This window comes from Triturus cristatus, chromosome 7 (genome assembly GCF_964204655.1).
Source record: "Triturus cristatus chromosome 7, aTriCri1.1, whole genome shotgun sequence".
Taxonomy (NCBI): Eukaryota; Metazoa; Chordata; class Amphibia; order Caudata; family Salamandridae; genus Triturus; species Triturus cristatus.
Window position 1 is genome coordinate 1,703,467,712 of NC_140590.1, and position 19,203 is coordinate 1,703,486,914.

Consider the following 19,203-nt stretch of genomic DNA (forward strand, 5'->3'; position numbering starts at 1 on the left):
TTATGTTTAGTTTTTAGGTCTCGCCTGAGCCAGCGCATGCGCTACTCTGCGAGACATTTAGTTAGGGCTTGTAAAAGTGCTGCCACACGGGCTAGCGCTTGCGTTCACGCTAGCGTGCACGCGCGCAGCCGGCAGCTTTCAGTGCCCGAGGCGCCATCTGAAGCTTTTACTTTTGCCGCTGCTGCGCGTGCACCACTCGCGTGTTTGCCGTCGCGCGCGCACCCCAGCTTTCACTTTTGCCGTCTTGTTCCTTTGAGGGGCACTGTTTACACTTATCCCGTTTTTTTCCTTCTGTGGCATGGTCCCATAGCCACTCGCCCAGCCACACCCCCCCATACAAATAGACTCCCAACTCGCTTATCAGTGCGTATAATTTTTTCTAATAATAAGGCGGACCTATTGCCCTTTCTGGTTGTTCGATGTTTTCATGTGCATTTTCAGGTCTCACCTACAGATTGCATTTACCTGGTCGTTGTCTGACCGATCGTGGGCGATACTATGGTTACAGTGGGCTTTGGGCCAGCCTATCGTCTGGCTTCCTTGTCCCTCATTTGCATGTCTCTCATTCTACTCTGTCTTCATCCTTTGATTTTGTCCTTTCCCTGAGCACCGTTTCCTTACCATCATTTTGATTCAGGGACTTGTATTCTTCCAGTGCTCACATTCAGGTAACCACTTTTTATTTTGCCTTTAGCACACGTCATCAACAAAAAGCAGTTTTGTTCCTTTTGCCAATTCTGGCTAGAATTGATAAAAAAGCATTGGCAAAATCAATAAATCTGTATTGACAGCCGAAACGCGACAGCTATGCTTGTATAATCTTTAATTGTTGTGGGCCTGTTTGTGTTTGCACAGGTTGTACTACACAGCTCATTGGTCCAAGTTCCTGTTGCAGATTTCACCCGTGTGCAGCATTTACAACTGACTTCTGAATCTTCGCTGGTCTGCAACATTGTGTTTTACCAAGTTTAACCATGTGATGAGTCCTACCTTTCATTTACAGTTCTTCACAGCCTTTTGCGGTTCACCTCATTGTTAAGAAGGGCAACTAATGCATTTTCTCCTTTGTTGAGCATACGTGCATGCATTGCGAGTCTTTCTTGGCGCTAAGCGGACCTAGGAACAGATGCCATTTTCCCCAAATAACACAGCGCTGGCAGTCCTAGCGCTTTCTTCCTAAAACCAAACAATTTCTCAGTCACACTGTACTGCTGGTTGCTGCTTCTTGCATCAGCACCTCTAACTTGAACCCCGGCATTAAAATGATTCTAGCAACGCATCGAGGGCTCTGCACCTAGCATCAACTCTTGGTTTCGAGAAGATTCCATAACCATTTTGCAGTTTGCTTGCAGCCTGTCAGTCATCAGCATCTGAGGTTTCAGCCTCGTACAAGATCAGCGGTTCGAGTTTGACTTTAAATGCTCTTCAGGGCATATTCTACGGAGCGCACGCGAGATGTGACATCTCAAGCTCTGACTGTTAAAGTACCTTTTGTTCATCCCAGTGAACAGTGTTGCAGGTTTTTAGTGTCCGATTTTGCACGAACCCTTCAGAATATTTTTGTAAACTGATCCCAGAGCTGGGAGGCAAGCCTGCAGCCTCTGCGAAGACCTTTTGCATCAGCATCGATGAGCTGCGTTCATTACCTTGAATTCAAAGCGCTGCTTCACAGGCAGCAAAGTTAGATCGTGCAGTTGGCGAAAAATTGGTCCAACTTCCAGATATCTAATGGCAGCAGCAGCGCTGTGAGCAGCTGTGGCTGGGACTGCAGATGGTGGGATGATTCCAAGTGAAGGTCACTTCCCTAATCTAAGCGAGGTGTGACGGCAGCAGTCACCGCTGGTGCACGTGGCAGCTTAGAAAGGCCATAAAGATTAGCACTGGCAATGACATCGGAGCCGGTTTCATCGCATCTTCGGCAATTAAAACAAGCATTGGCATAGCCAATAGGTCTCGCTTTTGGGACCTTATAAGTATTTAGTTATGCAGCTTGGGACCTTATAAGTGTTTAGCCCTGCAACAGTTGATGGTGTTGCACCAAGGATATGGAGCTGCATAACAAAATACTTATAAGGTCCCAAAAGCGAGACCTATTGGCTATGCCAATGCTTGTTTTAGAGAGTTCCTGTTCCAGTCAAGCAATTCTGGACGTAACCAGAGTATATATCATGTTTTCTACATCAAATTTACATAGTAAACGTTTAATTAATTTCTGCAGTAAATGCAGCCCCCACTCCACCATGCCCAGACCATCATCAGCCAATTCACCATCACAAATACATGTGTAATTACCACATCTCTACTCAAGACTAGGCAAACCCATTACCAGTCACGTTGCTCATCATCTCTCCCCATCATTGTCCAGAAGATCTAAGGAATAGTAGGTAAGCCAAACACCACAAATCTTTTGAAACTTGCAGTGGCAGCCCCTACTGACACAGGGAACCTTTTCCACCACCATATACATGCCCATGCCTCTTTTGCATTCCTGCAGGGTTTGGGCATTCCCTGGCACCCCAATGCCAAGCCATACCCCTTTTTTGCAACATCCATTCCTAGATTACAAAATAAGAGTTTAGATCTAGGAAGATCGACATCATTGGGTATCCCAAGGATAATTAATTTCAGTTTAAGCATTGTGATTTTGGTATTGAGCACTGTGGTTCGGTGCTCAGATAGGGACTGGGAGTCTGTGCATGTTCTCCACCCAGGCTGTACAATACAGCCTGGTGGAGACTGTTTGCCCGGCACCAGACAGCTGGCCAATCTGTCATGCCTGCTTAAGAGAGAGCTCACCACTCCTCCCCCTGCTCCTCTGTGACGGCCCAGCCCCACCCTACCTCAAACCAGCTGAGCTACAGCGGAAAAAACAATAATAACAATGCGTTATTATCATTTTATTTTCCCCTTCTTGACCTGCTCACAGAGGAGTGGGGCGATGCTCCTCCCCCTTAGCGGAGCAGCCACCCCTGTGTTTTATGTCAGGGAGACAGCACCTCTACCAAGCTCCCCCGTGAGGAGTCGACCATCTAATGAGGGGTGTCATCTCCTGGCAGTCCTTCGGCCCGCCAGGCATTCCGGAGCTGCACATTCTTCCAGAATTGATTATTGTGTAACTCGTATTCATGCTGCAGCTCTGAGAATGATTTTATGACCCCCATTACTCAACAGGTCCCCTACCTAGGAGGTACCGATTAGATCCCAGGTCCCAAATCCCTTTAGTTTCTGTAGCTCAGGGAGCCAAGTTTCTCCCATAAAGGTGTTTCCTGAGTAAATCTGTGGTGCCAACGAAAACACCTCATTGCCCTGCCCCAGAGCGCCAGGCCCTCATGAGCGGCAGGGAGGAGGCCTTGCGCTCCTTAGTCTCCATAAAGGTTTTGGTAGCATAATTTTTCTCCCCATTGTATTCATTTCAACCTGAACGTAGAGTAGTCTCATGGGGCAAAGATCCAGTCATTAATTTTAGTTTGATGAGCTGCCCAGTAATAGGCCTTTAAATCGGGGAGGGCCAATCCCCAGTTGTAGGGGTTTTGCTGAAGCATTTTTAGGGCTATTCTAGGGTATTTCCTGTCCCATAGGAAAGTGCACAAGTTGCCCTCCAATCCGGCATATACCTCCACGGGGACCCTATAAAATGAGTTTTGTAGCACATATAACAATTTCAGGAGTGATATCATTTTAAATGAGACTGGGTGACCCATTAATGTGATGGGGAGGCTCCTCTACCGCTCCCAGTCCCCTCGGCAGGCCCTGTCAATCCATCCCAGATTACTCATAAAATAGAGTTCCAGTTTCAAAATGTTATAAACATCCCCAGGTATTGAAAGCCAGCCATCAAGCTCAGTAGTAGACGGGGGAGTAGGATTCAGTCCATCTCACCTCTTTGGAGATAGAGCACTGACTTACTTAAGTTAATCTTATAGCTTTAGTAACTCCTCACAGAGTTGTAAAGCAATGGGAGGGACTGGAATGGCTTTGTGAAATAGAGGAGGATATCATCCGCATAAGGCGAGATTTTGTCCTCGACCACCTCCAGTTTTGTAAGGCAAAGCTGCAAATCTCCAGGTGCGCTCACACCATGCAGGCCAAAGATTCTATGGAAGGGGCAAACAGGAGAGGGGACAAGAGGCATCCCTGGAATGTACCCCTTCCAATGCGAAAGTCTGTAGACAGCGTCCCATTGACCCTGACAGCCACCACTGGGTTGTGATACAGGAGACCTACCCATTTCCGAAACTTGAGACTGATTCCAAAGCGCACCAGACTTTGCTCCAGACGCCTTCTCCATTTCTAATGCTAGAAGGACATGAGTCTCTGACCGGGTCATGGCCTCATTCATTCAGTTGTGTGTTCTCCATAGGTTATACCGAGATGATCTCCCAGGCATAAAACTAGTCTGGTCTCTATGAATCAAGGGGGTAATCACATGCAGGAGCCTGGAGGAAAGTATAGTGGCCAGCATCTTCACTTCGATATTTAAGAGGGAGGTGGGACGCTGTGAGTCACATTTATCTCTGGGTTTGCCTTCTTTATAGATCACAACTAATATCGCCGGGCGGAGGTCCAGCGGAAGAGTGTCCTGCTTTCCTGCCTCTTGGAGCATGCCTAGGATGTGAGTTTCTAGCAGGAGACCATAGCAGTTAAAAGCTTCTGCGGGTGATCCATTGGGCCTTGGGGTCTTATTGTGTTTGGACTTCGCTGTAGCGGCCTGTACTTGCTCCAAAGTAATATCAGTGTCTAGCATTTCACGCACATCACCGTCCAGCACTAGGACAGCAACCAATGCTAAAAATTGGATAAAATGTGTAATGTCTTGGAGCGGCCATGCTCTATAGATACCTTCATAATACCGAGCAAAGGCCTCATCAATGGCATGTTCTGTGTTGTAGTTGTCCCCTTTCAGCCCCACGATCTGATGCACCCACCTGGCCTCCGCCTCCTTCCTACTTTGCCATGCTAGAAGCTTATCGGCTTTATCCCCGGTCTCATATAATCTATGGAGCGTGGCGAGCATTTGTTTCTTAGCTCCTGCACGTGCCCGGGTGCAGTAATCCTCTCTCAGGAATTCTTATTGACGGAGCTCGAGGGAGCCTGGGTTTGGGCCCAGGGCCTCCTCTCTAGTTGCTCGAGAGATCCATACACGCTTCGGTTTTTCTTTGCAACTAGGTTTTGTGCAGAGCCTCGGATGACTGCCTTATAAGTCTCCCAACTTCACCTTTGCGGGAATGGAGCCTTAGTTCTCCTGAAAATATTGTTATATGTTTACCCTTACTCCAAAAACCACCCCACGGTCTTGCAGGTCACATGCATTGAGTCTCCCTTGGGCGTCATCCTTGCGGCCCCTCCCGCCCAATTTTCCTAACAGTCGGGAGTGGCTCGAGAGCCCTTGGGCGAGATATTCCACCTGTTGTATGGTGCCCACTTCACCAGCAGGGGCAAATACATAGTCTAATCGAGAGAATACTCTATGGGCCCCTGAGGATATGCATACCGCCAGGGTTTGAGAGTCCAAGAGCGGACACGAACCGTGAAAGTGGGGTGACTGGTGATGTTGTATAAGCCTGGGCAAAGCACTACACTACGCTGGCTAGTTTGCGAAGTTCGCGCTACTTCGCACTACGCGAATTGCACGTAGCACAGTGCGAACACGCGTAGCGTAGTGTTGCGTAGTGCTGCGGTCATTTTTTGCTTGCCCGCGGTCCTCAACGTCAAGTTGGCGACCGCGAGCAAGCAAAATAACATCCCGGCGAGACCTTTTCCTTGTTCGCGATCAGCAACATCAAGTTGGCGATCGCGAGCATGGAAAATAAACCTCCCGGCGAGATTCCCAACGCGAGGAGGTCAGGTTTCTCATTGCAAGTGGTCGCGTTTGCTCGCAACCGCTCGCGATTAGAAACTACCAGTTCGCGTTGAGAAAGCTGCCGCTCGAGTAAAAATCTACTCGAGCAGCAGAAAACTACAGCTCGCACTGTGCAAGATGCCATTTTCAATGATTGCACAGTGGCGGTTGCTTGTCCGCACTGTGCAATCATTGAAAACGACATCTGGCACAGTGCGAGCAAGGTACTACGCAGTTCGCGAAGTGCTACGCGTAGCTCGCGTAGTGCGAACTGCACTTTGCGTAGCTTCGCGAAGTGCTACTTCGCGAACTACGCCCAGGGTTAATGTTGTACCGCTTGTCCCGGATCAGTAAAGCTCTACTGGCATAACATTGTTAAAGTCCCTCACTAATGTATGCAGTGAGGAGTTAGCCTCCTACTGGATTTCAGAATGTTTTGCTATTGTAGGGGCCTGAAAGCTGGGGGCAAATAGACACAAATAGGGGTAGTGCCTGTTCTACCCAAAAGGACCCTTACTCACACATATTTCCCGGATGGATCTAACCATTGCTGTATCAGCTGAAATGGAGGATTCTTTTTTGCCAATATAGCCACCCCTCTGATTCCTGATTGTGTCCCGCATGTGTGTGTCTCCAGAAGATGTGTTTCTTGTGAAAGAATGACATCAGACTGCAACTATTTGATGTATTGGGTTTCCAGGCCTCTTTTAACTTTGTCCCTCAGGCCATTGACATTCCAGGATACTATGGGCAGGTTTCTGGTGTCTATAGATTAGTTAGGTGCCATAACTCTGTCAGTGGATGTTGAGTATGTGCAAGTCATCTATACCACAGTGCCTCGGCTAAAATGTCTGTGGATCCCCTGTTTAAACCAATGAACTGTTCAATACCTTGTGAACTCAACAATCCTACCACCCCCCACCACACCCCACATGAAGCCCCTCAAGTGAAGGCCCTAATTACACAACCAAAACAACTCATCAGGAAAACATAGAGGTCTGTAGCCACTCACTCTCACCCCCTGTACTCAGTTCCTTAAGTCCAAGAACCTGATCCCGGAACAGCCACCCCTAAGAGCGATGTCCCCAGACAAATTGCGATAGGAGCCAATGGTTAGTGAGGCAGTAATGTGGATGAAGAGTCTTACTCCTGAGACGATTCTGGCTGCTGCTGGCTTTCATAGGAGCTGTTAGACCTGACATCCTTGGCGTGGTATTTCCCCAAATGTTTCGCCTTAACCCTCCCTGTTTTGCTGAACTTGTTTCTGTTGTATTAAGACTCTGTGCTTGTTATCATTGAGAACCAGTGCTAAAGTGCTCTCTCCTTCAAACATGGTAAAATTGTGCTACACCTAATTGGCACATTTAATTTACTTATAAGTCCCTAGTAAATGGTATTCCATGTACGTAGAGCCTGCAGCACTCATTGTGTCAACCATTAAAGTAACACTTCAAAACATGCCTTAGACCTGCCACTGCTGCCTGTAGTGTAATTTAAAACTGGCATTTTGATCTGTCAAAACAAATCATTTGCCAGGCCTAAACCTTCCTTTTTAATACTTATAAGTCACCCCTATGGTAGGCCCTAAAGGCTCACGGGAACAAATGCATTGTATTTAGATAATAGGACATGTATGTTTAAGTTTTATATGTTCCTGACAGTGAAAAACTTCTTAAATAATGTTTTACCGTTTTATGACCTTTCCCTCCCTTTGACTTACACTGTGGTGCCTTATTATATTTAATAGGTGCTAACTTTGAACTGGGAGCAGATGGGGATGTGATGTTTACACTCAAATTAATTGGATATAAAATCCTCTTCAATGGTAAAGTCAAATTTAGGTCACAATTCTGAAGTTGCCACTTTTAGAAAGTTGGCCTTTTCTTGTCTCAGCCATTTGTGTCTTCTGCCAGTGTACTTGGCCACACAATGGCGAAGAGCTCTGTTGTTGGGGTTTGTGAGTTGCTTCCAGATAATAACACAGAGGGGACATAGGTGTGGAGAGGATAGGTCATCTTGGTAGGACACCAGGCCTGCCACACTTTTTGTTACCACCAGACAGTTTGGAGCCTTTACAGGGAAAGGGAAAGAGCTTTCCAGAACCAGATGTGGGGGTAGGACAGAGAGTCCCCCACACAAACAGTGGCACCAGTTATAAACATTGCCTCTCCAGAGCTACTAATCAGAACACTCCTGGACCTGTAGAGCTTACAGAAGGAGGACTGCTCTGCTGCTTCAAGGACTGCTTTGCTGTTTGAGAATGAAGATTGGACCTGCTTTCCTTCATCCAAGGTTACCCAGAGTGACTCCATGAGTCAGTTAGCTGACCTCCTGTGTGAGGTACAGGGACACAACAAGCTTCAGAGGCCTCCCTGAAACTGCCCAGCTGACCTACAACAAATGGACCTACCTGAGCTTTGCTGCTAGCCTCTGCTGGAATGAGTTCCAGAACCCCAAAACGTGTCCACCAGGTCCTGGACTCTTGGAAGAGGGTGTACTCCTCCTAAAGAGAAGGTGAAAATCCTACAATTTGGGCTCTGTTCGACTGCAAACAAGCCCGTTTGCACCAACACTCTGCCGTCCGCAATGTTCTGATGAACCCCGCTATACACGCTGAGGATAGTCTGTGATGACAGACAACATGACCTGAACTTCGCACTCCTGCAACGAGTGCCCGCAATGACCACCAGTTGGAAGCTGGAGCAACAACTGTCCACAAATGCTTGACTGGCTCTTCACAATACAGTGATAACCATCCGCGACTCTCAAACTGCTCATCGTGCTACAGCAATTACCATCCATGATGCTAAGCCTGCTCTGCACGGGCTCCTCCAGTGGGAACGGAACTCTTTGCACGAAACTTGGAAGGTAACTTTTCAGCGGAACTAACCTTGTCCCTGTGTCCGACCCACGCTGCATTGTGGTTGGCCTCAACTGACTTTGCGCTTTTTTTTTTTTTTTTTTTTTTTTAAACCGTTTATTACAAATCTCAAGAATATACAATTATGGGCCCACAACCTTCCGGCCGGCCGCTAGGAATGGCAGAAACATATGGCATACGTTCAGAGAACACTTGGCATTACAAAGGAGCATAAGAAGGAGTCATCAACATCATGGGCCACAGCCATAATACGTCACAGTACGGTTTCATTTTATACTAACAACAAAAAAACGAACACCCACAAGGCTACCCTACAGTCGAAAGTGACAGCACGTGCTCCCCAAAGGGGAACCCCAACTATTAGAGGAGTCCAAAGAGGGGAAGGGAAACAGAGCGAGGACTGGGGGGACCTGTGCCCGGGGCTAGGGGAAGGGGTCAGCTAAGGGGACGGGGCTGGTGAGGCAGCAGGCAGCAACGGTGGCGCGCAAATACTCCCACGGTAGGCGTTCCAGGGGCCCCACACTTTCACCCATGTCGCAGGCTTACCTCTCGCCACATACACCACCTTTTCTCGAAACATGCACCAATCCATGTGCTCTTTCCAGGCCGACACCGTCGGGGGGTTCTGGGATCCCCACAGTTGCGCAATGTCACGCTTGGCAATCATATATCCCAGAGTCACCCACCACGTTTGCGGAGCCGAGTAGTCAGTTGGTTCCCACACATTCAACAGGCATCTCCTCGCTTCCGGCAGCAGCGCAACACGCGTAACCACTCGCAGGACCTCGTGCACACCGCGCCAGAATCGCTCCACCTTCGGGCATTCCCATAAAATGTGCAGGAAGGTCGCCACGGCACCACAACCACGCTTGCACAAACCATCTACAGTGTAGCCCATGCGCTGAAGCCTCGGCCCCGTCATGTAGACCCGGTGGAGTATTTTGAGCTGGACGAAGCGAAGGCGAGCCGGTATAGCCACCTCCTTCGGAGAGGCCACCGCGGAGATCCAGTCCTCATCGTCCAATTCCAGACCGTCGGCAACCCAAGCCTCGCGAAGGCCAATCAGCAAGCCCGATCGATCATTAATCAGTTTTTTATAAATAAGGGAGATCGTACTATCTGGAACGTGGCCATCTAGCACTCTATCCTCCAGGGGGGAAGACTCCGGGATGGAGGCGACGTCTGGGAAGACGGAGCCCAGTGCATGTCGGATCTGCAGGTATCGAAAGTATTCACTACCCTGCAACTGAAACTCCGTCTGCAGCATCTCGAATGTTTTAAATCCTCCCCTCGACCAGAGATCCCCCACTTTACTGATGCCTATCATGTCCCATTTCGCGAAGCCCTTCGAGGTCCAGAGAGAGCCCAGCTTCTCAGACGCATACAGCGGTGACGCCCGGGTCAAACGGTCCTTCCACCCCATAGCTGCATTAGCCGCATGCCATACTCTGACCATGACACGCGTAGGTCCCGTCAAGCGAGCATCGGGCGCGCCAGAGTAGAGCGCTCGATGACTTTGCGCTTTTAAGTGCTATTTTAGTTTGAAACTTTACAATGGAATATTTCTTGTTCTACTTATTGAATTTTTTTTAAATCATTTTATTTATTGCATTTTACTCTATTTTTCCAAAGGGTTTTGGGATTTTCCTTGTGTTGTGTTTTCATTTTATTACTGTTTGTGTGCTGCAGAAATACTTTACATATTGCTTCTAAGCTAAGCCTGACTGCTTTTGTTCCAAGCTACCAGTGGGTTAAGCTTAGGTTATTTTAGTGCCTTTTGTGGTTCAACTTAACAAGGATTCTTGTTGTTGCATGAGTGGGGCTTTCACTAATAACTCACTTTGTTAGAGGAGCCCGGTAGGTTCTCTGAGAGCCAGTGAGAGTTGGGTTTCCATTGTCACGTCTAGATATGCCAAGAGTTTGTGCCACATTTTTGGGGTCATTATTGGGGATGAAAGGTTCAACCTTTTTGAGGAGCTTAAGGTTATGTAAGGCTTTTCTGGCAGTGGCGGTAATATGGATGATCATGTTCAGGATCTTGCCCAGCGTGATTCCAAGCAATTTGGTTCAGTCAACATTTTTGGTAGTGCAGTTAAAGGGCACCAAGGCAGCTGATCGAGTCTTTCATTGAAGGAGAGCTGCATAGGGGTGAGATTAGGAGTAATTCTGTCTCCACTGGTTTGAGCTTTGCATTGGTTTTGAGACAGCCAAGATTGAACGCTTTTAAGGTTTAATTCAAACGAAGAACATTGTTGAGAGAGACTTTTAAGTAGAGTTGAGTGCCATCTGCATATAGTAAGAGATTCCATGTAGAGACTGAAGAGATTTGCAGACAGAATGGAGCCCTTGGGAACTCCTTGGTTGAGATAGTTTGGGTTTGAAAGGCAGTCTTTTAGTTTGATTAGTTGTAAGCGGGTGTTGAGATGTGAAGAGAACCAGTTCAGAACTGTGCACCTAATCCCCATATGTCATCTTAGGGTGTTTAGAAGAATATGGTAAGTTACTGCATTGAAGGTCAAGGAGAAGGTATAGGCATGATCCCACATTGTCCTGCATCATAAAATTCTCATCGATGACATTAAGGATGGCTGTTCTCGTACATCAGCCAGCCCTGAAACCTGACTAAATGAGGTCAAGCAAGTGGTAGTCGTCAATATGTTTTTTTTCCTATTGATTTTTCTCTTCATATATATGTTTTCGTCCCATACCTTTTGACAAAACGATACCGTCTGCATTCCCTTGTTCTTCCCTACCAAGCGCACTCCTCTGTTTCCACTGAGTGTTGCCCCTCCTTACCCCCTCCTTCATTTCCCTAACGAATGTTTTCCTGCCCGTACCTTCTTTATTGTGTTTCTCTGATGTTCTTTCGCTTCTCCTTACTTTTTTTCTCTAAATCTTTTCCCTAAACCTCTTTTCCACCTGTTTTTCCACCTCCCCCCTGTCACTACCACATCATTTTCCATTTCTTTTCACTTTTCGTGTAAAAAGATAATATGAAATTTCCTAAACTACCTCATCCCAGATGAAAACCTTGTCAATTCACACATATGTGATGTTGCAGTTCTGTAATTATGTTTGTATTAATGACACCGCATTACTATGTATGTTGTGTTGAATGTATAGCCTGAGAAAGCCCCAGTCCGATCCGGCCAATGTAGGGGGCGAAACACGATTTGGCTGTTTAATTTTTTTGTCGCTTCTGGATCTATGATCCACCTCTGCTCTGTGTGACTCTGAACCTTAACAGAGTCAAGCATCAAATCTAATATTACGAAAGCAATAAAACTGAAATATTTCCACCTCAAAGAATAATTGTTTTCACTTGTTCCGGCGCTCTCTGAATCTCTGTACCAAAAATGGGGAAGGGGTCTCCCATTGCCAAGGAGAAGTGACCCATAAATGATTTGCTCTATTACCGCTGGATTGCTAAAGATCCAGATCCTTTACCCCCTTCCTTTTGGATCACGTAGTCCTCAATATGTTAAGTTGGGAGAGCACACATTGTTAAGGACTTTGGTCAGGAAATAGAGGATGGTCACCGGTCAGGAGTTGTTCGTGTCCAAAGTGTCCGCTCCTAGTTTCTTAGGGAGCAGGGGGATCTGGCCTAACTTCAGGCAGTCTGGGGCTTCACCTTGTGACAGTGAGGCATTGATTAGTTTGATCCTGAGGAGGGAGATGAGGTGGGTAATTTCCCTGATTAGGGAGGAGGGGAGAGGACTGAAGATGTGGATAGTCAAATCATGTTAGATTTGATTTTGTTGAGTTTGTTTTCTCTGAGTGCCCTGAATTTGTTCCAGGAGGCGCTATTCTTCAGGATCATCGATAGTGGATGGACAGCTGAATCACGGATTTTGGCAAGGGATAGTGTGTGGGGGAGGGACATTGGAGAAAAGTTGACATCAGGAAAGTTAACTAGGGAGTGTTCTATCTTCACAATCTTGTCTGTGAAGAAATTAGAGAATTACTTGCATCTCTTGGATAACCAGATTATGTGGGGGGTAATGTTTGTTGCCTCATGATAGTGACGAGTTTATTTAGGAGGTGTCTAGCCTTGTCTTTTTGAGATCCAAAGTGGAGGAGAGGGTAGTTGATAAACAGTCTATTTCCCTAATTAGTTGTGTAATTTGTTTTTACCATTAAGGAGGATAGGGGAAAGTAGAGAGGGGAGGGGAGGCCGGGGTGAGTGGGTCTTTGAATAGCGCCATGGGGTGGAACAGATATGGAACAGTTAGTGTGGAATAGGTGAAACAGGGTGGTGGAGGACAAGGGGTACATGGTATAGAAGGATGTTGATTGGGCTTAGCAGGTTGAGTTCGGGAGAGCAGTGAGATAGTGGCATGAGTTCAGGGAAGGTTCTCAAAGGGATCAGGGAGTTGGAAAGAAAGCCTAGGTTGTAAATTTGCCTAGGTATCCAGAAGTGTAGAGAAGAGGCAATACAAGATTTTGAAGTTATACTCAGCAGCTTGGGCGAGGATGTTGCCGTGTTTATACATAGATGTACCTCTGAAGTTCAGTGAAGGTGAGATACTGAGCTGCAGGCCTTGTGGTCTTTTGACTGATTATTCCCTGTTGTTCCCTCTCAGCATCCTAAGCCTCCTCTCTGGACCACAACACGGTGGGTGTGGCTGTGGAGGGGACTGCTTTCATGCAGTTGCGTTAGCCTTAACATTGCTTTTTATTGTGGGATATGTACAGTGCATTAAATAAGCATTTCCTGGTTGAAGTATAGGTGAGGGACCCAAAAGGTTACATACTTAATTAAACATGAGTATTTAATTGGCTTTAGTGGTGCAATTCAGCATCTCCATTATCCAGGTGCCGAACTCTGCCTAAGCGGTTTCTCCATGTGCCACAGTCTGCTGCCAAGCATTCGCTGCGGAGTACCTTAGTCCAGAAATTTTTGCACAAACTGCATCATGGACCAATTTATGAAGCCAGGAAAAAAGTAATACTCCTCTAAATATGCTGAGTAGTAAGCAAGTGAGTTTTGTGGGAAAGCTGATAAAGGTTCAAAAGTAAAATTGTGAAGTTGTGAGTTGCTTACTTTTTGCACAACCCTACTTATGACTTTGTATTCCTACAGGAGAAAGGCTCTTAGCAGCAGTCATGGCTCAGTTCACTCTCCCTGCTTTCACACTGATTGTCACCATGTCTTTTCTTCCCCTCTGCCTTGCATGGGCGCAGATGAAAATGGAGGGCCCCAGCGGCGAACCAAGGATGCACTCCACAATCTACTTGGAAATCAAGTATGGTAAAACCAGTATCAACAAAAAGTACACAACAGACAACCTGGGCAGGGTATCCTTCGCGCTTGAAACCTCCCTCTGGAATGACAGCGCAGTAGAATTGTGGGTAAGAAGCATCTCTCTCATACCTCCCACTTCCTTTCCCTTAGTGCTGTTCTCGCCTCCATCTCACTCCTCCCACTGTCTCTCATTCACTCGCCCCCCCCTTTCTTGCCTTCTCTCTTTTACGCTAGTTAAATGTGGTTTATTGTGAATTATGGGATAAACAATTAATGACATGGAGCAACATTAGATGGCAAAAAAAATTAGGTACACATACAATTCAATAGTCGAGATAATAAACAAATTAAGATCCATAGTACATCATACAAAGTTGATTTTAAATTGTTTTTGGAGGAACAAAGGGATATGAAAACATCTATTGAGTTGCCAGTGGCTTTTATGGCAGAGTGCCCCCTGCCTTTGCTCTCTGCTAAGAGACCGGGGGGGATATTTACAAGTGGATATCACCACCTGAACGTCACTTTTAGAGACGCTCTGGTGGCGATATGCCCTACTCCATATTTGCAAAGGGCCGTTAAGCCAATTTCTGTGGCTTAACGCCGCCTTGTAAGTAAGGCCCCATTACATGCATCACTTAGCGCGAAAGGGACGTGCACTGGATGTTGCTGTGGGCATTCCACTGCAACATACATTGCTTTTGACATTGTCCCAGATTTCTAAGGATGTGTAAATCTGACCCTGCGCGAAAGACAAACGCCATGCATTATATTGGCAAAACAAGGAGAAATGCCTTTATTTCTCCTATTTTTTGCTGCAGCACACATAGAAAGAGCAGAATGCAATTAATTATTGTTTATGTGCAGGAAAGTGTCCCTTCCTGCACACGAACAATCATTAAATAATGAAGATTTGCTACTTCTATGTGTGCTGCATTCTGCAGCACACATAGAAGTAACAAATCACCATTAGTGATTGTGTATGTGCAGGATGGGACACCTTCCTGCACATCAACTATCATTCCCTGCAATGCAGGCACCCTTGCACTATGGTGCAAGGGTGCCTGCTTTGGCTCTAAGCAGATAAATTTTGCGCCAGCACTAGGGAAAACACAGGGGTGCACCGTATTCTTGTGAATACGGCACATCCCTGCATTTTGAAAATGGTGGGAGTGCGGGACTGCCAAATTTGGCGCAGCTCCGTGCTCCAACATTTTTCCGTAAATATCCCCCATGGCTTCTTCAAACATTGCGGTTGCCTTTATGTGCTAAGGAAAGTACTATTATAGTCTCCTTTACTAACCGAATGCCCCTTTCTTTCAGTACCTTAACCTCACTTTGAGAGGGCTATAATAACATGTATTGGCAGGACCATATATTTGACTTTTTGTATATCTCAAGTATTAAGAGGCATGTACTGTATGGGCACACACACACATCGCGCATAAACACAGAAGTCATCAACAGCCACCCATTTTTACATAGAGGTCCCTGTAACCCATATCAACAGACATCAATACACAAAATAGTCATACAAAACCTATGTGGTGTATTAGGTGGCAGTGTGATGTGCATAAAGGAGGCACAGGGCGAGGTGCAGAAGAGAAGCACAGGGTGAGGTGCAGAAAAGGAGCTCAGGGTGAAGTGCAGAAGAGGTGCTCAGGGTGATGTACAGAAGAGGAGCTCAGGGAGTTGTGCATAAGAGGAGCTCAGGGTGATGTGCGGAAGAGGATCTCAGGCTGATGTGCGGAAGAGGAGCACAGGGTGACGTGCAGAAGAGGAGCTCAGGGTGAGGTGCAGAAGAGAAGCTCAGGGTCAGGTGCAGAAGAGAAGCTTAGGGCAATGTGCTGAAGAGGAGCACAGGGTGATGTGCAGAAGAGGAGCTCAGGGCGATGTGCAGAAGATGAGCACAGGGCGATGTACAGAAGAAAAGGTCAGGGCGATGTGCAGAAGAGCAGCTCAGGGCGATATGCAGAAGAGTAGCACAGGGCGATGTGCGGAAGAGAAGCTCAGGGTGATGTGCAGAAGAGGAGCACAGGGTGAGGTGCAGAACAGGAGCTCAGAACGAGGTGCAGAAGAGGAGAACAGGGTGAGGTGCAGAAAAGGAGCACAGGGTGAATTGCAGAAGAGGTGCTCAGGGCGATGTACAGAAGAGGAGCTCAGGACGATGTGCAGAAGAGGAGCACAGGCCGAGGTGCAGAAGAGGGGCACAGGGTGATGTGCAGACGAGGAGGACAGGGAGATGTGCAGAAGAGGAGCTCAGGGTGATGTGCAGAAGAGGGGCACAGGGTGATGTGCAGACGAGGAGCACAGGGTGAGGTGCAGAAGAGGAGCTCAGGGCGATGTAAAAAAGAGGAGCTCAGGGCAATGTGCAGAAGAGGAGCACAGGGCGAGGTGCAGAAGAGGAGCACAGGGAGAGGTGCAGAAGAGGAGCACAGGGCGATGTACAGAAGAGGAGCTCAGGGCGATGTGCAGAAGAGGAGCACAGGGCGATGTGCAGAAGAGGAGCTCAGGGTGAGGTGCAGAAGAGGCGCTCAGGGCGATGTGCAGAAGAGGAGCTCAGGGCGATGTGCAGAAGAGAAGCACAGGGTTATGTGCACGAAGGAGCTAAGAGTGATGTACAGAAGAGGAGCACAGGATGAAGTGCACCAGAGGAGCGAAGAGTGATGTATAGAAGAGGAGCACAGGGCGAGGTGCAGAAGAGGAGCACAAGGCGATGTGTAGAAGAGGAGCAAAAGGCGATGTGCAGAAGAGGAGCTCAGGGTGAGGTGCAGAAGAGGAGCACAGGGCGAGATGCAGAAGAGGAGAACAGAGCAAGGTGCAGAAGAGGAGCTCAGGGCGATGTGCACCAGAGGATCCAAGAGTGATGTGCATAAGAGGAGCTCAGGGTGATGTGCACCAGAGGATCCAAGAGTGATGTGCAGAGGAGGAGCTCAGGGTGATGTGCAGAAGAGGAGCACAGGGCGATGTGCAGAAAAGGACCACAGGGCGATCTGCAGAAGAGGAGCTCAGGGTGATGTGCAGAAGATAAGCACAGGTTGGGGTGCAGAAGAGGAGCAGAGGGTGAGGTGCAAAGAGGAGCTCAGGGCGAGGTGTGGAAGAGAAGCAAAGGGTGATATGCGGAAGAGGAGCTGAGGGTGATGTGCAGGAGAGGAGCTCAGGGCGAGGTGCAGAAGAGGAGCTCAGCTTGATGCGTAGAAGAGGCGCACAGGGCGATGTGCCGAAGAGGAGCTCAGGATGATGTGCAGAAGAGGTGCACAGGGTGATGTGCACCAGAGGAGCTAAGAGTGATGTACACTGGGAAGCACACAGCAGGGGAGCACAGGTTTATGCACCTCACAAGAGCACTAGCTGTTGTACAATTTGTCAGAGAAATAATTTGTTGCCCCATGTCAGATGGCAGCTGCTAATTTTGTCATCTTTTTTAGCTTTGCATGTGGGGATCTGTAACATTTTCCCATTATATAAATCCTGGCTTCAAGTACCAAAATGCGAAGAAAAATATATCGGAATCAGTTGCGCTACTTAATGACATTTTGGAAGTCAAATAACATTTTTAGCCTTTCTTGTTGAGCGAGCAGGATGCTATTGTGGAAAGGTGCCATATTCAGAATGGAATTTTTTGTTCAGCTCTTCAGATACTCACATGAGCACACAGGTGGATACAGTTCTATTTAGAAAATAACATACATATACATTTTAGGTTGAAAATGTGACTTGTTTTTACATTGACGCCTTGAAGTGTCCTGTGCTTTTCTGTGTCCCTATTCTGTTTAAAACGTGTATCTTAAGTAACATTTTCATCTATTTGGATCTTCTGTACTCCTCTCCAACTTTTTATAGTATCTCATGCAACAATCCATTGCAATGGGATGTGTGAAAGACATACACACAAAGATTATTCCACCTAGTTGCACTGTAATTTTAGGCACTATTCTCTTTAAAAAGGTGTGTCGTTGTGTCAATTGCATGCTTGGAGGCAATACCTTTTTGTTAGATAACCCTCACACTCTAGAAGTGTCATGCTTCATCATCGGGATCACCCTGACTCCTAAAGGTCAAGGTGGGCTCTACCGTATTTCAGGGAGCATTTAAAAGAATAGGCCAGGGGGTTAAAGATTACAAATCCTCTGGAGACTCCAGGTATCCCTTTATTGTCAGAGTTTCAGGGAATATTAAAAATAAAGCGGATATGGGGTCGCAAAGATTTAATGGTCCTATGACCCTTACACAGTTGATGCCTTGAAGTGTCCCCTGCTTTTTCTGTGTCCATATTCTGTATAAAAAGTGTATCTTAAATAATATTTTCTTCTATTTGGATTTGTTGAACTCCTCTCCAACTCTTTTATAGTGTCTCATGCAACAATCTATTGCAATGGGATGTGTGAAAGACAACAAACTTAGGAAACCTTTTTGCTGCCCGGCAATTCATTGTCGGCTCTCTCTGGGCATATTGAAACACGAACAGCAAGCTTTTCAATTAATTTGTGGTCACATTTCTAACTCTGCGGCTCCTCTGATACCTGAACATCGATGGAGTGAGCCTGGGGATGACCAGCATGGAAGGGTGGTCAGTGGATATCCCTTGCTAGCAAATAAAGTGATCTGCAAGAAAAATGTCCAGGGATACTCTAGACAAGGAACCAGGATTTCTTTTGGCGAGTAGAGAAAGTGCTCAAATGTGCTGAAAAGCATCTGTGGCTGAAAGAGATAGTATTAAAACACTAACTCCTAATGATGTCTGTATGCAGTCAGCTCCAAAATTAAATTTTGCCCTCAAGAATATCTTGTTCTACGAATCGAATAAATGATAACTGCAAAGTCAGGATTTATTTTCTAACACTCTCCCCACTAAAAACATCAGATTCTTTCTTTCTTTCTTTCTTTCTTTCTTTCTTTCTTTCTTTCTTTCTTTCTTTCTTTCTTTCTTTCTTTTTTCTTTCTTTCTTTCTTTCTTTCTTTCTTTCTTTCTTTCTTTCTTTCTTTCTCTTTCTTATTTTCTTTCTTCCTTTCTTTTCTTTCTTTCTTTTGTTCTTTGCTTTCTTTCTTCCTCCCTTCCTCCTTCCTTCCTTTTCTTCTTTCTTTTTTTCCAAGCTGCCCAAGCAATCTATCCCAATCATTCCTCATCTTTCCTTTCTTGCCTCATTTGGGCACCTGCCTAATCCTGGCCTCACCTTTCTCATAGATTCTGTTCCCTTCCCATGATCCCCAGACTGTGTGTTCCATCTTTAATCCCTA

At 46.7% G+C, this 19,203-nt stretch overlaps 1 protein-coding gene across 1 annotated transcript in view; it reads left to right on the forward strand.

Moving 5' to 3' along the window:
- The window catches only part of LOC146812815 (alpha-2-macroglobulin-like protein 1), an 820,867-nt gene that overhangs the window by 202,390 nt on the left and 599,274 nt on the right, over positions 1-19,203 (forward strand). Inside the window, exon 11 of the mRNA XM_085615206.1 lies at positions 13,905-14,072. Within this exon, the coding sequence (XP_085471332.1) occupies positions 13,905-14,072 (168 nt within the window). The remainder of the gene's footprint in view (positions 1-13,904; positions 14,073-19,203) is intronic.